Consider the following 24597-nt stretch of genomic DNA (forward strand, 5'->3'; position numbering starts at 1 on the left):
TATCATCTAATTTTGGAAACGTAGCAAGCTGGGCCCCCGATTTGTCGGTCCCTTCAGGATTACCGCACGGGTGGTCAAGGTTGCATACCGGTTAGATTTACCTGACGAACTCAGTCAAATTGACAACACCTTCCATGTTTCTTAGCTTCATAAGTGTGTGACTAATGATTGAACGGTTGCTCCTTTAGATGATATTCAGGTTGATGATCGTCTGACTTATGTTGAGAGACTAGTGGCGATGTTGGATAGGAAGATGAAGGCCTTGCACAACGACATGGTGTCTTTCTTCAAGATCCAGTGGCAACATCGGAAGGGTTCCGAGTGGACTTGGACGCCCGAGGTAGAGGTGCGAGAGCATAACCCTAATTAATTCATGGTAGAGGACTTCAAGGATGAAGTCTAGTTCAAATGGGGGAGATTTGTAACATCTTGATATCCAGGTATTTCCATTTATGCCCTTGATATGTAAATTTGATTTTAAATTGGTCCCTTGTAGTATTTTTTTTAGAAAACGTGTTTCATCACTTACGTTGGGCGTACGTGGCCTGGACCAAAACCCTAATTTTTAGGGTTTGTGCACTATTTAAATATGACATCCCCAAAATCACGGCCAGAAAAGACCGATTTAATTTATGTTTTTAAAATAATTTCAGAGTAATCCTTTGATTAAAACAGTTGCATAATTTGTTCCCAAAACGAAATATGATAAAAATAAGATTTACCAAAGCATTTCTTAAAGAAATATATTTTTCATTATATTACAATACTTGGGATGTCATGTTTCGATAAATAGACCAAAAGTATAAACATTTCAATACAGACCTTACAACAGATAAATATAAATTCAGGTCTATAATCCAAAAATAACTTGACAAGTCATCCAACTTATGCTCTGGTGCCACTACCTGTAATACAAAGAAACTGAGTGGGTCAGGCTTGGGAGCCTGGTGAGCATATAGCGTTTTCAACCCATAATAAATAATTATATTTAATTCCACCAACCAACAATAACCCAATTACTCATTCCCGTTAATCTCACTTTACGTCCCTAAAACAACTAACACAACTACACAAGGTACCTATTCTTAGAATATTTCATCGGGGCGACAACACATGCATTCGAGGGTTTTCCGACAATATATGTCAAATAAGGCAACCATGAGGGGGATGGAGTACAACGAATGAACACCCAAGTTCATTAACACCTACAGGTGGCGAACCTGCTAGCATTCCACAGGACTGCCTAGAAAAGTTTGTGGTCGTCATCTAAACTCCGCTAGATGACTGAATCAAAAACAACATCGAGGTCTCTCATCTGTTTATCACACAACTATCTACCCATGTTCGACCTGACATATTAGTAGATAAAAATATATATTTTTATACATAGTTTAAAACCTGTATAGCATTCTCATTCGATATATATTCCAAACAACAGATGACACACATACACATAACACGTATTTCATAGAGAACAAATCATATCTATGAGATAGAAGAAAGTGAATATACATTCACACATATAACAACAAAATATACACATAACACGTATTTCGTATAAAATACATCATAATTATGCGTTAGAAGAAACTAACTACACACTCACTTGATCAGAAGATGATCGGACAGCACTACGACTTGTGGAAGTAGTATTCTTCGGTAGATCCAGAAGATCTTCACAAAAACCGGGTTCCTCGCGGGCAGAGCTTCGGCTCGGGAATCTCACTTCTCGGGATCTTCGGGGCTTCGGGGCTTGCTTCGGGTCTCAGGAATGATATCGGGGCTTCGGGATAATTCTTGCACGAAAAACAAGGTAAAAACACGAGAGAAAGGGAAGAAATGAGCAAAGAACTCGGTTGCCTTCGCATCCCTTTTATAGGGGCTGAACCACCGAATTACACTGGGCGTAATTAAGGTTACGCTGGACATAACTTGGATCAGCTCGCTGACTCCCCCCCTTTGGATAATATCGGTATTTTATAATTAAATTAAATACCGAATTTATTTAATAAACTTCAAAAATTCATATCTTCCTCATACGACTCCGTTTTCGACGTTCTTTATATCCCCGCGTAGGGGAGACGACGCTTTACAACTTTCGTTTAGACTCTGTTGGCTAATTTTGACTTTATTTTTATTATTTATTTTTAGTAGGTCGGGACAGGAAAACTCCGTTATAAATTCATAACTTCTTCATCCGACGTCCGTTTTCGCTTATCTTTTTATCGTTTCACTACTATTAATGAGATCTTAGATTCTCGTTTAGATTTTTTCGGCTAAAAACCGCTCGATCTCAAATCGAATATTCGGGCTGCATACTGCTAAGTCGAAACTTAGAAAAATCATAACTTCCTCATACGAAGTCAGATTTAGGCCTTCTTTTTATGCACGCTTTCGGTTTAATGAGCTCTACGAATTTTGTTTAGATCACTAAGGCTAAATATTGCTCTAACGTAAATTTTACTTTTTACGTCATTCAGCGTTGCTGGTTCTGTCGCGAAACTTCGACACGTCATAACTTCTTCGTTATAACTTGGATTTCGGCATTCTTTATATCTTCGGAATCCTTGTTTCGACCACTACATCTTCATGCAAAAATATCGGGCTTATCCCCACACTTCAAATTTGCATCTTATTTTATTCTTAATTCATTAAATTATAATAATCAAGAAAATAAACACATAATTCACATAATACTCAAATATTTCATCATTAAAACTCCAAAAAGAGTTACAAGGGTTAACCTAGACTATTACATCAATGATAATGCCTAGCCTGAAAACGCGGGTGTTACATTAAACACCTTTATAGCTTCAATGTTGTTTCATTCATCATCCTCCATCCCTCATATCGACCCTTGCAAATCCTAACCCATTTTGAGAGCATCTTGGTGCCATTAGTGTGTGTTTTTGTGTTCTTAGAGGAAGAAGAAGGAAAGGAAAAACATCTTGGAAGTTAAATCAATTTGGATTCAGAAACACATCATAATTTTGCACCATTTGGAGGTAAAAAGCTCTAATCTTGATGATGTTTTGCTTAGATCTTGATTAGTCATGGATTGTGGCAGATGATAGAGATGAAGAGCCTGGTGACAACAACAATGATGATTTGGACGCGAAGTCCATAGTCATCAACCCACCATACCTAGTGAGGGTGTCATCTCACCGGATGGGCCCTAGTGGCCCTACACCTCCCTAGGGTATCGACATTTGGAGGTGGAGCAGACAGCAGGGACAGCGACCCCCATTTGGCATGGCATGTGAGTTCTTTGACTTAAGGTATGGAGGACCCGCTGATCGAGCACTTCCAGTCATGGTGAGACGATTGAGGGATATTGGCCATCTGGCTCAGAGCACCATCGATCAGATGCACCAGATGCGGACTAGGATCGAGCGGGCGAAGCAGGAAACACGATAGATTATCCGAGAGTTCCACATGAGGCTGGTGAGGTGGGAGACCCGACTCCAAGATGCAAAGTGACATGTGGATCGCCTTCAGGTAGCATCCACTTCCTCAGCACCACCCCCTGGCCCATCCTACCATGACTAGGACCAGCTGTATCTTTCGTCAGTAGTATGATATGCGATATATGTTATGTACTATCGACTCTATGTTTAAGTGATTACACTACTCATAGGGTCGTCATGTTGTCAGATTTTATATGTACTGTATGCCTTTTGGCAAATTTTCATGTATCAAAACTATTAGTATTAATGAAAATGCTTTATGTTTTGTCATGACGTTGTTATCTGCTATGTGCTATACTTCCATGTTTTATGTCAATGTGTGAAATTACTTAAGTACATGCTATACACCTAGTCTATAGGATCACAAACTCGCAAAAATCATAGGTATTCAACATCTTTCCATTTCATGATAGAAGGATGCCTCAACGACCCACCCGTGCAAACCCCGAGTCGTTGCCTCCATAAATTAACTCGGTTGCATTCCAGGCAGCAATTTCCGCTGCGGTCACTGCATCACTTGCACAGATTCGTAATGGAAACAACAGAGAAGGCAACGGACATGGAACTAGAAGTACAAATCAAGGAACAAATCATGGAGCCACATGAATATGCACCTACAAGGACTTCACCAACGCCAAACCTCAGACCTTTAATGGGACAGGAGGCGTCATAGCCCTGAAGAGATGGATTGAGAAGGTAAAGTCTATTTTCGAAATTCGTGGATGTCCGGATGAGTGTAAAGTCAAGTTCGTAGCCTGCACATTCATTGAGCAAGCTCTCTTTTGGTGGAATAGCCGCATAGAGGCCATGACACTCCCAGTGGCGAACGCGATGCCCTGGGAAGAGCTGAAGCGGATGATGTTAGCAGAATATTATCCTAAAGGTGAGATATAGAAGATGGAGAAAGAGTTGTGGAACCTCATGGTTCAAAACTCCAACATCGATGCATACATATCCCGGTTTAGTGAGCTATCCCTTCTGTGTCCCGGAATGATCACCTCAGAAAAGAAAAAGATTGAAAGGTTTATCTGGGGACTCACTGAATCTATCCAAGGGAATGTCATTGCAGCAAACCCTAAGACGTTTGATAATGCCAAGAGATTGACCAAGAAACTGTACGATCATGGAAATAAGAAAGGTGCCAAGACAGTGGGGGAGGAGTGTAAGAAGGAGGAAGAGAGTAAGAAGGGAAGAAACAACAAGAGAAAGGGAAAACGGAATTCGGAATCATCTAAGAAGCAACAAACGATGTATGTCCATGCTGCAACACAAGCTACTACCACACCACATGCTCCAGCCTTATCTACACCAAATACTTCCAAGCAGTACACGGGAAATCTCCCTAAGTGTAACAAATGCAACCTCCACCATCACGGGGAGTGCAGAGAGATGAGTTGCACAAGGTGAAATCGGAAGGGCCATACAACGAAGTATTGTAAGACTCAGCTTCAGCAGAACCAGATGACAACCAACAACAACAACAACAACAAAAACAATACGGGAGCTAGTTATACCTGTTACGGATGTGGGAAAATTGGGCATATCAGTCGAAATTGTCCCAACGTGAACAATCAAGGGACAGGAGCAGCAGGGAGAGTAGTGACAATGGGTCAAGGTGAAGCAGTGCAGAACCCAGCCGTAGTCAGCGGTACGTTCATGCTTAACAACTTGTATGCATGCATTTTATTTGATAGCGGAGCAGAGCGAAGTTTTGTGAGTAATAAGTTCAAACATTTACTAAAACAACAACCCCAGAAATTCAATGAAGCCTTCGCGATGGAAATGGATAATGGGAAGACCGAATCAACTAGGGATATCTATGTAGGGTGTGCACTAACTCTAAATTATCACACCTTCCAAATAAACTTAAGGCCTGTAAATATTAGGAGTTTTGATGTGGTCATCGGTATGGATTGATTAAGCCCCCATCATGCCGATATTATGTGTCACGAGAAGGCCGTTCACCTTCATCTTCCTAAACACGAAACCCTAATAGTCTACGGAGATAAACCCGGCGCAAACCTTCGCCTTATCTAGAGTATCAAGGTGCAAAAGTGTTTACAAAAGAAGAACTACGCCTTCCTTGCTCACGTGGTGGATAAGACCAAAGAGGAAGCGAGCATTCAAAACATCCCAGTGGCATGTGACTTCTCGGATGTGTTTCTAGAGGAACTTCCTGGAATACCCCCAGAACGACAAATCGAATTCCGAATCGACCTAGTGCCTAAATCCACCCCAATTGCCAAATCACCCTATAAGTTGGCTCCTGCTGAAATGCAGGAATTGTCAAGCCAACTAAGTGAACTCTTGAATAAAGGATTCATTAGACCAAACTTTTCTCCATGGGGAGCTCCGGTTCTTTTTGTTAAAAAGAAAGACGGATCCTTCAGGATGTGCATTGACTATAGGGAACTGAATAAGCTCACTATCAAAAACCGTTACCCACTTCCGCGAATCGATGATCTATTTCACCAGATTCAAGGGGCTAGTTACTTTTCAAAGATAGATCTAAGACTGCAATACGAACTCGTTACGATCATTACGAATTCATCATGATGCCCTTCGGTCTGAAAAATGCCCCCGCTGCATTTATGGACCTCATGAATCGAGTGTACCTCTCATTTCTTGATAAATCCGTAATCGTTTTCATTGATGATATCCTCGTGTAATCTCGAAGTGAAGAAGATCATAGTCAACACCTCCGACAGATCTTAGAGACCCTTCGAGCTGAAAAGTTATATGCAAAACCCTCCAAGTGTGAGTTTTGGCTCCACAGTGTGAATTTATTGGGGCATGTAGTTAGCCAGGAAGGAATCCATGTAGATCCCTCCAAAGTCAAGGCCATTGAAGGTTGGGCGATTCCAACAATTCCAACGGATATTCGTCAATTATTGGGGCTAGCAGGCTATTACTGAAGATTCATTCAGAACTTTTCTAAGATAGCCAAACCCTTCACCACATTGACACAGAAAGGTGTACCGTTCAACTGGATGGAGAAGCAAGAGATCAATTTCCAAACCTTGAAGCAAGCCCTATGTAGTGATTCAGTGCTATCCTTACTGGAGGGAACCGAAGACTTCATAGTTTATTGTGATGCTTCGAATCAGGGTTTAGGTGTGTTCTTATGCAACGCGGGAAGGTAATTGCTTATGAATCCAGACAACTGAAAGCTCATGAAGTGAATTATACCACGCATGACCTGGAATTGGGAGCGGTGGTCTTCGCCTTGAAAATTTGGAGGCACTACATATACGGTACCAAGTGCACCATCTTTACAGACCACAAGCGCCTCCATCACATTCTAAATCAAAAGGAACTAAACATGAGGCAGCGAAAAAGGGTCGAATTGTTAAATGATTATGAGTGTGAGATCAAATACCATCCAGGCAAGGCTAACGTGGTAGCCGATGCCCTGAGATGAAAGGAGTATTCAAGTCATCGTGTAAAGACCCTATCAATCACCATCCAATCTCCCCTAGCTTCACAGATCAAGGAAGACCAATTAGATGCCATGAAGCCAGAAAATATCGCTAGTGAATCACTATGAGGAATGGAGAAGGAGATCGAAGTTAAAGACGACGGAACTCGCTACTTCATGAATAGAATTTGGGTTCCTAAAATTAGGGGATTCAGAGAAGTAATCATGCATGAAGCCCACAAGATGCGGTATTCTATTCATCCGGGGTCAGATAAAATGTACTTGGATATCAAGCAACAATATTGGTGGCCTAATATGAAGGCAGAGATAGCTACTTTCGTGGGTAATTTTCTTACATGCGCCAAGGTGAAAGTGGAATACCAAAAGCCCTCGGGGCTGTTGCAGCAACCAGTGATACCCGAGTGGAAATGGGAGAGGATTACCATGGACTTCGTGACAAAATTGCCAAAGACAGCGGACAGATTGGATGTTATCTGGGTAATGGTCGATAGACTAACCAAATCCGCTCATTTCCTGCCAACAAAAGAATCCTACAAGATGGAAAAGTTGACACGAATCTACCTCAAGGAGGTTGTGAGACTCCATGGAGTGCCAATATCTATTTTCTCGGAACAAGATAGCAGATTTACTTCAAGATTCTGGCAATCTCTTCAGAAGGCAATGGGAACACAGTTAGATATGAGCACCGCCTACCACCCAAAGACGGATGGTCAAAGTGAGCATACCATCCAAACACTTGAGGATATGCTCTGAGCTTGCATGATTAACTTCGTCAAATCATGGGATGCCCATTTGCCTCTGATCGAATTCTCTTATAAAAACAGTTACCATACGAGCATCAAAGTTCCTCCCTTCGAGAACTTAATTTAGAGCTTAAAGTCATCATCATCAACTTCCTAATTGCCAAAAAGAACAAAGTCTTCAAATGTTGTACCATTTTCTTCTTATTTGGTTTTGCTTAATCTGTCTAAGTTCTTGCAAAATGATCTTTGATGGATATAAAACTAACTTCATCTTGTTCAAAATCAAAGTCCTTCGTTGCCATCTTTATATTTTTGAAATTATTTTTGAATAAAAACCCAAACAAGGATTAAATACGATTTTTGATATATACACATTGGATGATTGGTATAATTTACTCTAAAAATTATCAAGATGACATCTACCTTTAAATATTATTAAAAGAGAAACCTTATAACATCATCTTAAACAATAAAAACTCTTGATTGTGTTTTAATCCTACGTTTTCTAACCCTTAGATCGAATTGATGACATCATCTTCTCTAAATGGAATCTATTTAATTGCAATAAAAGCTTTCCATATTTTAAATCTTGAATTTTCGGTTATAAAGGTTTTAATATTGTCAATTAATTTTATAAAACGTAACTTATATTTAAATTTAGGAAATGTAATAAATACTATTAAAACTCACCAAAATTGAATTAAATAAGACGAAAGTGCCCTAATTCTAATTCAATATATGTTTTTTCTAATTAGCAAGCATCGTCTCTTTTCTTCATATCGACTCACACACACACAAATCCTCCATCCTGATATGTTGAAGCTCCCTTCCTCCCTGCCATTGTTGTCGCCGACGTGTCCGCCTCCAACTCCCACTGGCGCTTCCGACAACTTCTTCAACTCTTTTCTTTTTATCAACGTACACACACAAATCCTCTATCCTGATATGTGGAAGCTTCCTTCTTCCTTTCCATTGCCGTCGACGGCGTCTCCGCCTCCAGCTCCCACTATTACGCCTTCGACGACTTCTTCAGGTAATGTTTTCAGCATGTCTATTTCTCTTGTATCTAACCGGTCTTCCTCTTTTCCTCAAGGCAAAATTTTGATATAATTTTTTTCGCCAATATGCCACTATAATTTAACTTATGGTTTGTTCAAAATCGTTGGTGATAATAATAATGATGAGAGAATTGGTTATGTATGTTTTAATCAATTTGAAAATTGGTTATGTAACTTTCACGCACTTTTGATTTTCTAAATTGAAGATGAAACACTGAAGTTTCAGAACTTAGCACTCATCAACGTCGGAATTATGATACCATTGGGATATCAGAGAGTGAACAAATGTTGAAACCTATAATTGATTCTAGGTTGGTCTTTATTTTCTAACAATCCTATATTGTTATTATATGGTTGTGATATTTTTTGTTTTTTAATCTTTAATTATTTCTACATATTTGAATTTGAATTTGGGGGTGTGCTCATTTGCAGGATTCTGAGAAGGATTGTTAAGAATCAGTCATTTCATTACTTTCTCCAATTCCATCATGTCAAACTGTAAACTTTCTTAATATTTATTTTTGGTAGGAATCTCAAAGTTATCCAATGAAGCTTCTTTTATTGTTATTTTCATCTTGTATTTAAATCAGAGTCCTGATTCTTATAAACATTGGGTGCGTTTTGTATAAATTGTTTTTTTACTATTTAGTTCGCACAAAAAAAAAAGTTATCATGAGATTCGTTTCTTATTGATTTGGTTTGATCTATCTTTCTGACCATGAATCAAACCAAAATCTAATATAATTTATTTTTATTGCAGATTTGTTCATTTCAGGTTTTCAAGCATCATGAATTTACATAAGCTTTTTCCTTATGAGCCTTAGGTATATACAAACCCCCTTCACCAAAAACTTATTTCAATTTCAATTTTACCTTCATGATTTGATCCCATAAGACCGGTACATCTCCTTCTCTCTGAAAATCTATCCCTTGGATTATTGTGTTTTTCCGAAAGTATTCCACATATACTTATTTTGTTATAGTTTCATTTCATAGATAAATGTCTTGAATTAAAGAAGAAGAAACCACCACAACCACATTTTCCATGTTAAAAAAGCTCAAATGTCAAAGGACATATTTTCCAGGTATGCCTATGTTAGTTTCTTTTCCTAGTTGCATAAGTATTTTAATTCTATAAAAAATAAATAAATAAATAAATAAATTAAATCTTACACGACATTTTTTATTTGTTTTAATTAGGATAATTATTTTACTTATTATACATTATTTTTTTAGCTAATTGTTATATTATTTTATTTATTTTATATTTATGATTATTATTGAGAATTTTAGCATAACTTACCTTTGATTTAACAAGGTCCATGTTATACTTCATAGAAAGTTTTAAGTCTTTTTTGCTTTTGCTCATATTTACTAAAAAACGTAACTTGATTAGTATCAATACATGTCATAGGTTTGTAATGATTTTGGATTTCCCTGATTCATGAAAGATTGTTTTGGTAGATCATAATTATTATCACTACCAGGCAACCGATTTATGTACACAAGCAATCGAAATAAATAGTAGTGATTGATCCCAAGTATATCTAAGTATACACAACCAATCTGAACACTATTTCTTGTAGCATTTTGTATTAAAATAGTCGTAACATTTTGATTAATTATTATCACATAATCATTTTCTATCTTTTTGTACCTTAATTTAAACTGTTTTAAACATGCTGACAATAATGAAGTTGCATCAACATTCACTATGGTAAAAAGACAAAAAGGTGGTGAACCATTGCTCTTAGAATCTAATAAAGATGTTTAAATTCTTTCTGAATCATCCTTAAACAAGCTTGTTGGGGTTGCTGACATACACAACCTAGAGGTATATTTAAAAAAAGTTTAACTTATGTCTATTAATCTTAGAAATAAATTCAAGAAACATCAACACACTTTCATTTATTTGTGCCTTATAAATTCACATTACAAATTTTGAATGATGTTAAGAGAAACAATGTTACTTATACTTGGGACCTACTTTTATCAAAGGTATGACTGAAGATTAATTTAGTGACAAAAATAATCTTTTTTCCTGATTTTTCTTAATGTTGTGTTGGTTAGGCTCTTGGATTTTTTTCATGATCCTTTTAGGTTATCAATATTCATTTTGACATGCTTTTGGTTGCTAGTGCAGGTTGTCAGTCCCTTTCAACAATGCTAGATCTTCTATTAAATTATTTCTGGTTAATTATGCTTAGTGTAGACTTTATGGTTAATTCTAAGTGATCGGACTGTTGTCTATTATAACCTTTTGTGAATTATTGGAATTGTCATATTGTAGAGATCCTTGATGAAATCTTATAGTACCATAATTATATGTAATACCTAATCAGCATATTTACAAGATTAATAGAGCATGCACCGGGATATATGGACAAAGCAATCCAAACAAAAGGTAAAAGGCAACAACATTTTGTTCATATTGCAATTATATATTTTTTTAATTCCAGAGAAGTGGTTTTGATTTTGGGTCTTCGTAATGGCTGCTCGATGGTGGAATCCAAACTACCTTAGAAGTTTTATTATTAACTCAAACTTGAGCAATGCTTTAGTTTATCAGGTTTAGTAACCTTTGAAATTTCCAATTTCCTATTTCATATTTTTTTTCTATAATTTACTAACCATGTTAGTATTAAATGTACCCATTTATTAAATATCATCCATATATAAATCAATTTTCACCGTAAAAAATGTAAAGAATGTAAATGTAAAATGTTATAATTCATAATATCTTAATAATAAAACTGAAAGTATATTGTTGAAATAGAAAAAAAAAATGAAGTAGGATTCTATATTACAAAAATAATTAAGTTGATGTTGTTATTTCTTTTAATTATTTTTTATATATTAGTTAATACGATTCTAAAAAATGAATCGTTTTAGGTATAATAATGTATTGCAAAAAGGTTAAACTGATAAAAAAAAATTAAAAAAAGAAATTGGATGTACAATTTAAAAGTTGTATAAAGCATACCAATATTTTATTATATCATTATTTCTTCAATATATATATATATATATATATATATATATATATATATATATATATATATATATAGTGTAAGAAATAACGTTGAACTTTCACTGGTTTTTGTTTATTAAGCATCTTCTAACATTTTTTTCTAATTATAATATTGTATTTTGAAAAGTCTATCAATTTATATATACAAAGCAATTGCTATTTAGGTATGAAAAAATGAAAGTATACTTTAATTTGGATAGATTCTCTAAAGTACAGTATCTTATTATGAAAAGAAAATAAATTACAATGTTGAAATGACATGTATTAACATGAATTAGCAACTAAGATTTTATTTGTGACTAAGAAATTCGTTCAGCTAATAAAATAAAAAATATTGTCTACAAAGAGGCCCTTCAACGATTATAGATACTTACCAATTTCAATATATTTTATAAATATTTCAATAATATCAATAACCGTAAATATCTTTTTTTTTATATATATATATAGTTTTTGTGCAGTGTCTATATACAATTCTATGTTTTTTATGCGTTCTCTCGCGTTTAACACGGGTGATAATCTCATTCAATTAATAAAACAAAAAATGTTGTGTACAAGGAGGTCTTTCAACGATTATAGATATTTATAATGTGTCTTCGGCATATTTCAATAATATCAATAGCCATAACTTTATTTTAATAATTATTATGTAATTTGTATGTCTTTTTATATGGTGTCTCACGTTTATGCCTTGTTCCCAAGTTCTACTTAATGAGGGAAATGAGAGGATACGGAGGAAAAGTGAGGGGTGTCAAAGGAAAATCGTGTTTCCACGTTTCATTAATGGAAGGAAAGTGAAAGGAGGAAAATGATTGTGGAGTCATATTTTCTTTCCAAATTTTCCTCATAAATTGGGCGGATTATGGAAGAAAGTGATGGGAAGGAAAATTTCAAGTTTTATTTTCTTTTTCCTCCTAACTCGGAAACACAAGAACTTAAAATTTTCTTTTCATTTCTTTCGAAATCGAGAATACGGTATAATGAATATTTTTCTTTCCCTTCCTTTTTTTCAATCAAACATTTTCTTCCATTTTTTTTAAAGAATTTAAAAAAAAATAAAAAATGGGGAACAATACAAACGCACGTAAGCAAATCCGAATTTAAGTCTATAAAAATTCACATGTAATAAGATTTGGTGGATATGCAATATCATATATTATTTATTATTATTATTATTATTCTTTATATATCTGTCGCATAGCATATTTTCATTCATCCTCTTCCTGTGATAAGGAATTAGGGTTTTTCAAATCTCTCAATTTCTTTTAGTTCACGTATAATGAGAGATTCCAGTTTGGAGATTTTAGATCATACGGTGGTCAGGAACTCTGGCTATTCGTCTGAAGTCGGTCGCAGCGACGCAGACTTTGGTTTTGCGTTCAACGATAGCAAGTTTTCCGATCGTCTTCTTTGCATCGAGATCGTTTCCGAGCCCCTAGGGTTTACACCAGATGGAGAGGGTAGTATCAGCCTGGCCACTTGGGATCCAAATCGTAAACGCCGTAGAGAAGATATTACTAGAGAAAACGGTGAGATGTTGCATGATCTTTTCGTAATTTACCAATAATCGATGAATATGGTATGCATGTGATCGTGCATTTGCTTTGTTTTTTATAATCGCTGTGAATGTGGGGAGATTTCCATAAGAACATGAAATGCGTTTCTATTTTTGATGAATTTCGGAATATTATGACAGTAAATTGACGTATTTTTTTAGTGTTCACAGCTATAGACATTGCTGCTGGATATTCAGATGAACAGAGTCTCAATCATCCCGATCATTTTCTGAATGATAATGGCATGAACAATGAAAACCAAGATGAAGAAGAATCACATTCACCACTAGGTATGAACCGATTACTATCACTTTAGATCACTATTGATACTTGTATTTTATCAGACGACATCGATTCATTCTTCAACATTGACTATTTAATATTTATCAGTTACAAGAGTTAAAACCATACATATTAGCTCCCCAATTTTAGCTGCAAAGAGTATATTCTTCTACAAGGTGAAAGCCTCAATCCTCACAAGAATCTATTTTCTCCTACTCGATCATATTCATTTTCCTCACACAATATCTTGATGCAGCTCTTTTCAAACGGGATGAAAGAATCAGAACAACACAATGTAAACCTGCGAATCAATGCCTCGGGTATGTTTACCATTTATAGCATTTGTACTTTGTTAATTGTTTATATCAAACTTTTATTTTTTGTTCTTGACAACAGAGGAAGCTGCCTTCATGGAACTCCTGAACTTTATATACAGCAATACCTTGACATCAAATTCTGCTCCTGCTCTTCTTGATGTTCTAATGGCTGCTGACAAATTTGAAGTCTCTTCATGCATGAGACACTGCAGTAGCCTGTTAAGAAATCTACCTATGACAACTGAATCAGCATTACTTTATCTTAATCTTCCTTCCAGCGTTTCAATGGCTGAAGCAGTTAAGCCATTAACAGACGCTGCAAAACAGTTCTTAATCGTCCGCTACAAAGACATAACCAAGTAATTAATTAACATCCCCTTTCCCCAAAATAACTACACATCACAAAAGTGCTCTCAATTAAAACTTCCTTCATTCGACATGGTTATGTAAAATGACCATTTTACCCTCCAGGTCTCAAGACGAGATTCTCAATCTACCCCTTTCCGGGTTCAAGGCGATTTTGTCGAGCGACAACCTACAGGTGCCATGCGAGGATGCAATTTACGATTTTGTCCTCAAGTGGGCCCGGATTCACTACCCGAAGATGGAAGAACGACGTGAAATTTTAACAACACGTCTCGCAAAATGTATCCGGTTTCCTTACATGACATGCAAAAAGCTGAGAAAAGTCATGACATGCGACGATTTCGACCCTAAATTCGCACAAAAAGTCGTACTCGAAGCCCTCTTTTTCAAAGCAGAATCCGAATCCGAAACCCCTGACAAGAACCCTAATCTCCCACGGGCCTACAAGATTAGGCCCGTGAAGGTGATTGGGTTCAATCTGACACGTCAGCAATGCATTGTGTACGTGGATTTAAAACGTGAGGAGTGTGTGAGTTTGGTTCCTTCGGGAACGATTTACACGGAAGTGTTTCATTTAGGGGGGAAAGGTTTTATTTTGGCTGCGCGTGTCATGGACCAACAAAATTTGGGTCACTGTTTTGGGCTTTTTTTGGCGACGCAGGAAAAAATGTTGGGCTCGTTTGCAGTGGATTATGAGTTTGGGGCCCGGTCAAAGCCCAATGAGGAGTATGTTAGTAAGTATAAAGGGACGTATGATTTTATTGGGGCCCGGTCAAATGCTGTTGGGTGTAAGAATTTGTTTGGGATACCTTGGAATTCTTTTATTGCGGAGGAAAGTGTTTATTTTATTAATGGTGTTGTTCACCTTAGGGCACAGCTTACTATTAGGCAATCAAAATAAAAAATTTATATAGATAACTGATCATGTGAATGTGTGCATATGTTTTTTTGGTTATTATTAGTTAGAATTATCCGTTATGGTATAAAATTTTGACTTGTTGGATTTGTGAAGAAAATATAACACAATATATATAATACAAACGTCTCTCTATAGATATGCTTTAAATATATCAAATTATATAAATGAAAATAAAAAAGAATTTCATTTGATAGTATTTGTCTATGTTTCTTAGATTAGATTTCCTTCTTGACTGATTTTTGCAGCCAACTCTTTCCTGCTTGACTGAAGTTTCCAGAAGTGTGATATTAATTGTGAGTGCAATTTGAAATGAATTTTTACTTTTAACAAATTTTAGATATATATAACTTTTATTTTAACTATACTTGGGTAAAATACTTAAAGAAAGAATATATTTTAGCAATTTTTGTGTTTTATGTTTAAACCTAAACATTTTTTTATATTAAAAAAAAATAAAAAAAATAAAAATAAAAATAAACCGCATTTTTTTTGTTTTGTTTTGAGACAAATTTTTAATCCACACTTTATTTCCCAAAAAAAAAAAAACTAACTAACTAACTAACATTTGACAAACTTTTTGTTTGGATTAACTTTCTCTTGGTTCATAATTATGTCCTTATTTATTTTTTGGTGTTCTTGATGGTTTTCATCCATAAAAAATCTAAATAGGACATTTGAAGCTTAATTTTCAAAACAAAGAGAAAGTTGTTCCAATCTAATGTTATTATTATTATTATTATTATTATTATTATTATTATTATTATTATTATTATGTTATTATTATTATTATTATTATTATTATTATAGATCAAATCACTTTAAGATTGATTTTGAAAACACAATCTAATTTAAGATGTCAAGCTAGAGTGTTGTTCTTCACCTGCTATAATCTCTAAACATCCTATAAATAAATTTTGATATAAAATTTTCCAACAAGATTGGGACACAACAGACTTCCTCTTTGATTAAAAAAATCAAATGTTTCTTTCAAATTTTAATATTGAGAAGAGTTCGGTATAATTGTACACACACATTGAAGATATTGGTTTCTGCTACTTTTGTAATTTAACTATGTCAGCATAATGGTTTTCAACAATTAAATGTCATTATTTGTTTTTAAGTAAAAGGTTTGAATTGGATAATCTATTTTTTTAATGAAATTTTCTTTCTAATTTTTGGGACACTATACCACCCTCCTAAACGCAATAGTAGGTTGTATCATACGGACATAACCGAACCAACGGAGTCATATTTCCCTTAATTTCTTGTTGATAGATACAACTCCTTGTAAATTTCTGATTGTCGAGTTTGGAACGCAGTCCAACATGGTTCTACCACAAGTTCACCACAACATCCTCATTCCTGCAACCTCTATCTTCCCCTCATGATCCTTCTTTATAGACCAACATTCAGATCCATACAACATAGCCGACCTTCTGGTACTTTATAGAATTTTCCCTTAAACATTTGGCTCACTCATAGTCTCCACAACCAAAACAATATCGTCTACAAAATGCATACACTAGGGTACCTTTCCTTGTACCTTGCAAGATACCTTGTCTATAAATAGTGTAAAGATATTTGGGCTGAGTGTCTAACCATGATGGATCCCAATTCATATAGGGAAAGACTACTTTATATCGACTACTGCAATTCATACACATGTCGTAAATCAAGAATACATGTCGCATATGGCTCTAACATAACACCCCGATACCATTTAGCTTACAAAGTCCTCTAAATCATTGCCCTTGAGACACTATCATATGTCTTTTCCATTTCGGTGAACAACATATTAAAGTCCTTATTTATTTCTCTAATCTTCTCCATAAGACTTGTAATATAGGTGGATTGCCTCTGGACCTCCTCGACATAAAGTGAAACGATTTTCAGCTACAAGTGTATCCTGTCTTATCCTATTCTCCAATAATCTCTCTCACAACTTCATTGTATGACTAACAAGTTTGATCCATTTATACTAGTCCAATCTCAAATACATCTCCTCATATGCATTGGCTTTAGCCACCACTTTCTTTGCCTCTCGACTGGCCTCCTTGTATCTTTCCTTTACAAAGTCTCTTTCCTTATTTTTAAAGCAAACTTGTTTTACGTTGACCTTAGCTCAGACCTCCTCGCTCCACCATAATGATTCTTTGTGTACAATGGCCTTCCTTTTCGATATCCCAAGTGTATTTTGGCAACCTCTCTGACCATTCCACAACTATCAACATTCCTAAATAAGACGACTCCAAAATCCGCTTCAAAGAACATTCTTTCCCTCACGAGGTGATATCTATAGTTTCGAATAAATTCAAATCAAGTTTAAAACAATTTTAGATTGAATAAATATGGCGCAGTAGTTATTATATTATATTATATTATATTATATTATATTATATTATATTATATTATTAAAGTCTATATATACGTCGCATAATTAGGGTTTTTCAAATTCTTTTAATTCACGTATAATCTCTGAGATTCCAATTTGGATATTTTCGATAATACGGTGGTCATGAACTCTAGCTATCCATCTGAAGTCGGTCGCGACAACAACGACTTTGATTTTGCATTCAACGATAGCAAGTTCTCCGATCGTCTTCTTTGCGTCGAGATAGTTTCCGAGCCGCTAGGGTTTACACCAGATGGAGAGGGTAGTATCAGCCTGGCCACTCGAAATCGTAAACGCCGTAGAGAAGATATTACAGAAGAAAACGGTGAGATGTTGCATGATCTTTTCCTAATTTACCAATAATCGATGAATCTGTTATGCATGTGAACATGCATTTGCTTTGTTTTTTTATAATCGCTCTGAACATGGGGAGAGATTTCCATTAAGAACGTGAACTTAACAGGCGTTTCTATGCATGACTTACTGTTTTTTTTAGTGTTCGCTGTCGACAATGCTGCTGAATATTCAGATGAACAAGTTCTCGATCAGCTCGATCATATTGTTGATAATGGCAAGGACAATGAAATCCAAGATGAAGAGCAGGAATCAATGATTGAAGAATCACATACACCATTAGGTATGAACCGATTACTATCACTATATTGATACTTGTATTTAATTTATGAGATAAAATTGATTACTTTTCAATATTTATCAGTTGCAAGAGTTAAAACCATACATATTAGCTCCCCCATTTTAGCTGCAAAGAGTCCATTTTTCTACAAGGTGAAAGCTTCAATCCTCACAAGAATCTATTTTCTCTTATTACTCGATCATATTCATTTTCCTCATATAATATCTTGATGCAGCTCTTTTCAAACGGGATGAAAGAATCAGAAGAACCCAATGTAAACCTGCAAATCAATGCCTCGGGTATTATGTTTACCACTTATAGCATTTGTACTTTGTTAATAGTTTATATTAAACTTTTATTTTTTGTTCTTGACAACAGAGGAAGCTGCCTTCATGGAACTCCTGAACTTCATATACAGCAATACCTTGACATCAACTTCTGCTCATGCTCTTCTTGATGTTCTAATGGCTGCTGACAAATTTGAAGTCTCTTCATGCATGAAACAATGCAGCAGTCTGTTAAGAAATCTGCCTATGACACATGAATTAGCATTACTTTATCTCGATCTTCCTTCCACTGTTTCAATGGCTGAAGCAGTTCAGCCATTAACAAATGCTGCAAAAAAGTTCTTAACTGTCCGCTACAAAGACATAACCAAGTAATTAACATCCCTTTTCCCAAAATAAGTTAAATCTTCTTTTCATTTTGAGTAAATTACACAAATGGTCCCTATGTTTTAGGATAATTTACGCGTTTGGCTCCTAACTTATTTTTTTAACTCAGAAGATTTTTACTGTTTGTTTTTGTTACACGTTTGGTCCTTGTCTTACTTAAAAAGATTATTTTGCCCTTGATTTTTTAATTTATTTAAATAAACACACCCCCAACCTCACCACTCTTACCTGACGTTACCTACCCCACCATCTTTCCCTATTTAAATAATAATTTTTTTAGGTAACGAAGGACCAAGCGCGTAACAAAAACCTAAGTTGCACGGAAACGGATACGGCAATGAGAAAAGGATACGGAACGGAAACGGGAAACGGCAAAACCCAAAAAATAAGATACGGATACGGCAGAGATATGTCAATATAAAATTGTGTGTGTATATATATATTGATGTCAAGTCCCGCAATGGAGGTTGATCTATTGATGTGGTTGATGATCCTTGTGTTTCTTGAGAAGCCATAATCGATGATGTGATCAGGAATTAAGAGAATCAAGAATGGTGATGAATGATGATTGACGATCCTAGTTAATTGTGATCGACTAATCGTCTTTGATCGAGAAGACAGGAGATGACTCACGACAGGGGAGACTTTGACTGACGATCGGTTAGAGACTTAAGGGAATACCAAATACATTTTGAGCCTTAAAAACAGCAGCCCATTAGTTTTTTTTGGATTTAAACTTAAAAAGCCCATGTAAACCATAAAATAAAATAGAAACGGCTATGAAACTTCATTGAAACTTTAAGGAAACTTTGCAGAAACGTTTCCATGATATCCGATACTTCCAAGAAACGTTTCCAAGGAGTTTCCATGGAGTATCCGTTTCCATGGAGTTTCGGAAACGGAAACGGCAACCTTAGAGAAGTTTTCATGCATCATAGACAAAAACAAACAGTAGGAGCCAAACGTATAACAAAAACAAATAGCAGGGCCCTTCCGATTTTTAAAAAAAAAAAAAAAAAAGTTAGAGACAAAGCACGCAAATTACCCCAAACCATACGGACCATTCGTGCAACTTACTCTTTCATTTTCGTGACCTTTGACATTGTTATGTAAAATGACCGTTTTGCCCTCCAGGTCTCGAGACATTATTCTCAATTTACCCCTTGGCACGTTTGAGGCGATTTTGTCGAGCGACGCCCTCCAGGTGCCATCCGAGGATGCAGTTTACGATTTTGTCCTCAAGTGGGCCCGGATTCACTACCCTAAAATGGAAGAACGACGCGAAATTTTAACGACACGTCTAGCAAAATGTATCCGGTTTCCTTACATGACATGCAAAAAGCTGAGAAAAGTCATGACACATGACGATTTTGACCCTAAATTCGCTCAAGAAGTGGTACTCGAAGCCCTCTTTTTCAAAGCAGAATCCAAATCCCCTAACAAAAACTCTAATCCCCCACGGGCCTACGAGTTAAGACCCGTGAAGGTTATAAGGTTCAAGCTGCCACGTCAGCAATGCATTGTATACTTGGATTTAAAACGTGAGGAGTGTGAAAGTTTGTTTCCTTCAGGAACAATTTACACGGAAGTGTTTCGTTTTGGGCGAAAAGTGTTTTCTTTGGCTGTGCAATGTATCATGAGCCAACAAAGTGTGCGTCGTTTCGGGCTTTTACTAGCGATGCAGGAAAAAGGTTTGGGCCCATTTAAGGTTACTTATGAGTTTGCGGCCCGGTTAAAGCCCAACAAGGAGTATAGTAGTATAAATAAAGGGACTCATAATTTTACAAGTGGAAAAGCTGTTGGTTATTGGATACCTTGGAATTCATTTATTTGTGATCGAAGTAATTATTTTATTAATGGTGTTCTTCACCTTAGGGCTGTGATTACCGTTATTAGGCAACCACCAAAACGACAAATTTAATGTTTTTTTTTTTTTTTTTTTTTTTTTTTTGAGTTAGGGTTATGACTTATGATACAATTATGTTTCTTTTTTTGGTTATTTGAGTTAGGGTTATGATACAATTATGACTTGTTGGATACATATAATAAAACACACGAAATTGTTTTGTGTTTGGGGTACATAAATACATATTCCATAGAAAGATCTCTCTATACATGTTTTAAATATATCAAATTACATAAATGAAAATAAAAAAGAATTCCATTTGATGGTGTACTTGTCTATGTTTCTGAGATTTCCTTTTTGATTGATTCGATCTTTGCAGACAATTCTTTCCTGCTTGACTGAAGTTCACACAAGTGATGATATTAATTGTGAGTGCAATTTGAAATGAATTTATACTTTCAACAAATTTTACCTTTAACTTTTATTTTAAATATACTTTGGTGTTTTTCTTTTGCATTTTAACAATTAATTTGTAACAAAAATATAAATACGATGAGTAAAAATTCATTCATTCTCTGTAATCTTACCTCAAAGAGAAGATATTTGTAGACAAACCAGCCACTGTATCCAACTCCTACCAACTCCATGACATTAGGAAGCTGAGGTATTATCATGAAAAACATTAAGTGAAAACAAATTACAACTCTTAAATGAAATTGTAACAGTATATTTATTTATTTTGATACAAAATCAAAGTGAATTGTTTAATTAATAAAAGTTACCAATGGGAGTTTGTTGATAGCACCAATAATAACAGAAGATAGCCAAAGAGCAACAAATGCTCCTCCTCCATAGATTATGACTGTTGGTTTGTTTTCAACTGCATCCCACTATACACAACAACAAGATTTTGCAGCATAGATAAACCACATAAGAATATTACAATATAAATTGTCGCCTTCATATATTTCTGGGATTCAGATCTGATTGTATTATCATTTATAGTATGGCATTTACCTTTTCCTTTAGGCTGGTGAACAACTCATCGGTATCAATGGAGGATGACGATGATGCATCTTCTGAGGCTTTGACATGGAACACAGATGACCTTTTTGACTCTGGCATGTTGTCATGAAATGAAAGTCCGATAAATTACTAAGAATCCAAAATTGAGAAAATTTGAATGTCTTTAAGAAAATGCAATCAAACATATCGTTGAGCGAGAGTTGAAAATCTTTGTAGGAAAAAAGTTCCCAGTTTAAGATGCTTCAAGCAACAATAGAATCAAAAGGGTTTCTTCACCATAATAATCGGATTTCTTGAAAATTCGAAGTACAAGAAGCAGATATAAAATCTGGATGAATGGTACCCTAATTCTTCTAGTTACATACCAGTTAAACACTTCAAAGCTGGATTACCCCAAATCCCAACTTTTTAAACGATTTGGTAAATCAATTTATTCATTGTTAACCAACTGTTCGACGATATGCTTCAGAGAAACAAATAAATTACTGATTACATTACCTGAAACCGGTTTGATTGAAGTCGGAAACGGACGAGGTGGGAGGTTAGGTAAGGCGGTACAACGGGCGGTGGCGATGCCGGTTGGAAGACGAGGTAAGAAGACGGCGGTAGACGCCATTGCCGCCGTGGCCATTAGAAAATTTAGTTGGTGGCTGATAAGGTTCTTCCTCCGATGATTCTATCTCTACTCCAACCTCCAAATGAAATTTATTGCAAAATTTCCCATCCACACTTGCTTTTTTCAATTTATTTTTTTTAGAATAAAAAACCGAGTGTTGTCCGTGTGACACGTAGACGAACCCAATTATCTTCGAAATGCAACATTTGGTAGCTTGCTATATAATTATAGAGGCACAGAATTATCAGGTACGATTTTGTTGCTAGGAATTAGGAATTGAAATTGAATTCCTTACCAATTTTTACGTTTGGTTATAAAAATATGAGGATTTCAATTCTAAATTAATTTCATAAAAATACACCAATTAAAGGTTTCTGAAAAGCCTTCGTATTTTTATAAAGATGATTGAAATACTTATTTAACTTAGACTCATCACAATTGAATCTCCTCTCTCTCGTACCTCTTTCTCCATAGCCACCACCATTTTTATGAACTATGACACTATGTTTCTACCCTAACTTCAAGTTACAACCCACGACACTTTTATCTTCTCCATCCATTGATGATGTCGCCCATCGTCGAGATGCAAATATTGTCATTTTGTGTTTAGGTTCAAACGAGAATTGAAAAACGACTAAGAACACAAGAAGTGATGTCTTTCAATGGTCATAAAATATAAGGTTCATTAAAAATAAGGGATATTTGTGTCGGCATTTACCCCTTGAACTTATTAAATTGTACACATTCAGTCCTTATGACCGTTTTGTAACGACCCAATTTTTACGTCCAAAAATTTTGTTTTTAAAACATTACTTTAGAAAACATTAATCATAAAACATTCAGTCCTTATGACCGTTTTGTAACGACCTAATTTTTACGTCCAAAAATTTTGTTTTTAAAACATTACTTTAGAAAACATTAATCATTAAAACATTATTTGATCAAACCACATCACAAGGTAACCCATGTCTAAAAGCCAAATCGTACAACCAATCGAAATATCAAAGTATAAATCCCAGAGAAATCTAGTAAGTGCGGAAACCAGTGTGTGTGTGTGTATGATGTGCCGCTACCGCGCCAGCTCCTTCCCCTTTGATGAAGAGGTACCTGAAACCAAAACTGTAAACTGTAAGCACAAAGCTTAGTGAGTTCCCCCATAATACCTCATACAATGCAAGCATATAACAAACAACATTCAACTAGGAGTTACGGGCCTCGCCCACACTCGGGAAGATACGGGCCCTGCCCACACTTCACTAGTCGGGAGATACGGGCCTCGCCCACACTTGTGAAGATACGGGCCCTGCCCACACTTCGCTATCTGGGAGATACGGGCCTAGTCCACACTCCACTCTCGGAGAGATACGGGCCTTGCCCACACTCAACCGCCAACTCATATTATACAAGTATCACACAGACAACAAGTACAGACAACTCTATCATACCATCACATATATCATACTCGACTAAACCAAGAGATACGAGCTTGACCCACACTCTAGTACTAACATCTCGTCTACACGGGTCGGCCTTGGTGCCTTAGACCCATTCCTACTGGAAAGGAAACTCATCGCGAAATAGTTGCTGGTCTGTGTGGGAATCGACTGTCTGATCTTGATCTAAGGAGATTGCCTTGAACTCGCCGAGTCAGGGCAATGACTCGCCGAGTCCTTTTATAGATGAGTTCAGCTTCCAACTCACTGAGTCACACCCCGTGACCCGCTACTCAACTCGACACAATGAAAAGGGGACAAACTCTGAGACTCGCGAGCAGATTCGCCGAGTCAAATGAACGACTCGCCGAGTCGTTACCATGCACTCACTATATACGCGATGTTGCTCGATTCCAGTCCATGCCATTCACAGATCTGGGTTCCTAGAGCATGAATAACACGTAAAGTTTCCAACCTTACGAGTAAATATTCCTCAATGAGAGTTTTAGGGTTCAAATGCACCAAAAGAGTAGATCTAGGGTGTACAAGCAACATGGGTCCATAAAGGCAGTGGATCCAAGCTCCTGGAGCTCGATTCCACCTAGATCTAGAGGCTAATCAGCCTAAAACGAACCCTCCACATACACAAGCTTGGAAATGGGTCAAGAAGGACTTTAATGGGGCCATAAGCATGAAAACATGGGGGAAAACGAGCCATACCTTAGTGAACACTCTGAGATAGCTCAAGGATGCTTGACCTCTTCTTCTTCTTGATCTCCTTTCCTACTCACTCCAAGC

General features: G+C 36.1%; 2 protein-coding genes and 1 pseudogene across 3 annotated transcripts; 2 read left to right on the plus strand and 1 right to left on the minus strand.

The window, feature by feature from the left end:
* Positions 1-12972: 12972 nt before the first annotated feature.
* On the plus strand, positions 12973-15191 carry LOC145038441 (BTB/POZ domain-containing protein POB1-like). 2 transcript variants are annotated; one of them, XM_078986804.1, is made up of 6 exons: positions 12973-13267; positions 13456-13584; positions 13685-13752; positions 13833-13896; positions 13973-14252; positions 14365-15191. In XM_078986804.1, exons 1-6 carry the CDS (start codon positions 13018-13020, stop codon positions 15158-15160), a joined length of 1587 nt encoding a protein of 528 aa, XP_078842930.1. In that variant the 5' UTR covers positions 12973-13017; the 3' UTR covers positions 15161-15191. The 2 variants fall into 2 exon arrangements, with proteins under 2 accessions (XP_078842930.1, XP_078842932.1); XM_078986806.1 differs by having other exon boundaries at positions 13465-13584.
* A 2466-nt stretch (positions 15192-17657) lies between these two features.
* LOC145039507 (BTB/POZ domain-containing protein POB1-like) lies at positions 17658-20799 on the plus strand (annotated as a pseudogene).
* Positions 20800-20889: 90 nt separating this feature from the next.
* On the minus strand, positions 20890-22475 carry LOC145041663 (protein CURVATURE THYLAKOID 1A, chloroplastic-like). Its single transcript, XM_078989804.1, has 5 exons — positions 22249-22475; positions 21742-21842; positions 21507-21614; positions 21312-21383; positions 20890-21122 (listed from the first exon to the last, which is right to left on the minus strand). Exons 1-5 carry the CDS (start codon positions 22379-22381, stop codon positions 21060-21062), a joined length of 477 nt encoding a protein of 158 aa, XP_078845930.1. The 5' UTR covers positions 22382-22475; the 3' UTR covers positions 20890-21059.
* Positions 22476-24597: the final 2122 nt, after the last annotated feature.

This window comes from Lactuca saligna, chromosome 4 (assembly GCF_052625555.1).
Source record: "Lactuca saligna cultivar CGN05327 chromosome 4, ASM5262555v1, whole genome shotgun sequence".
NCBI lineage: Eukaryota > Viridiplantae > Streptophyta > Magnoliopsida > Asterales > Asteraceae > Lactuca > Lactuca saligna.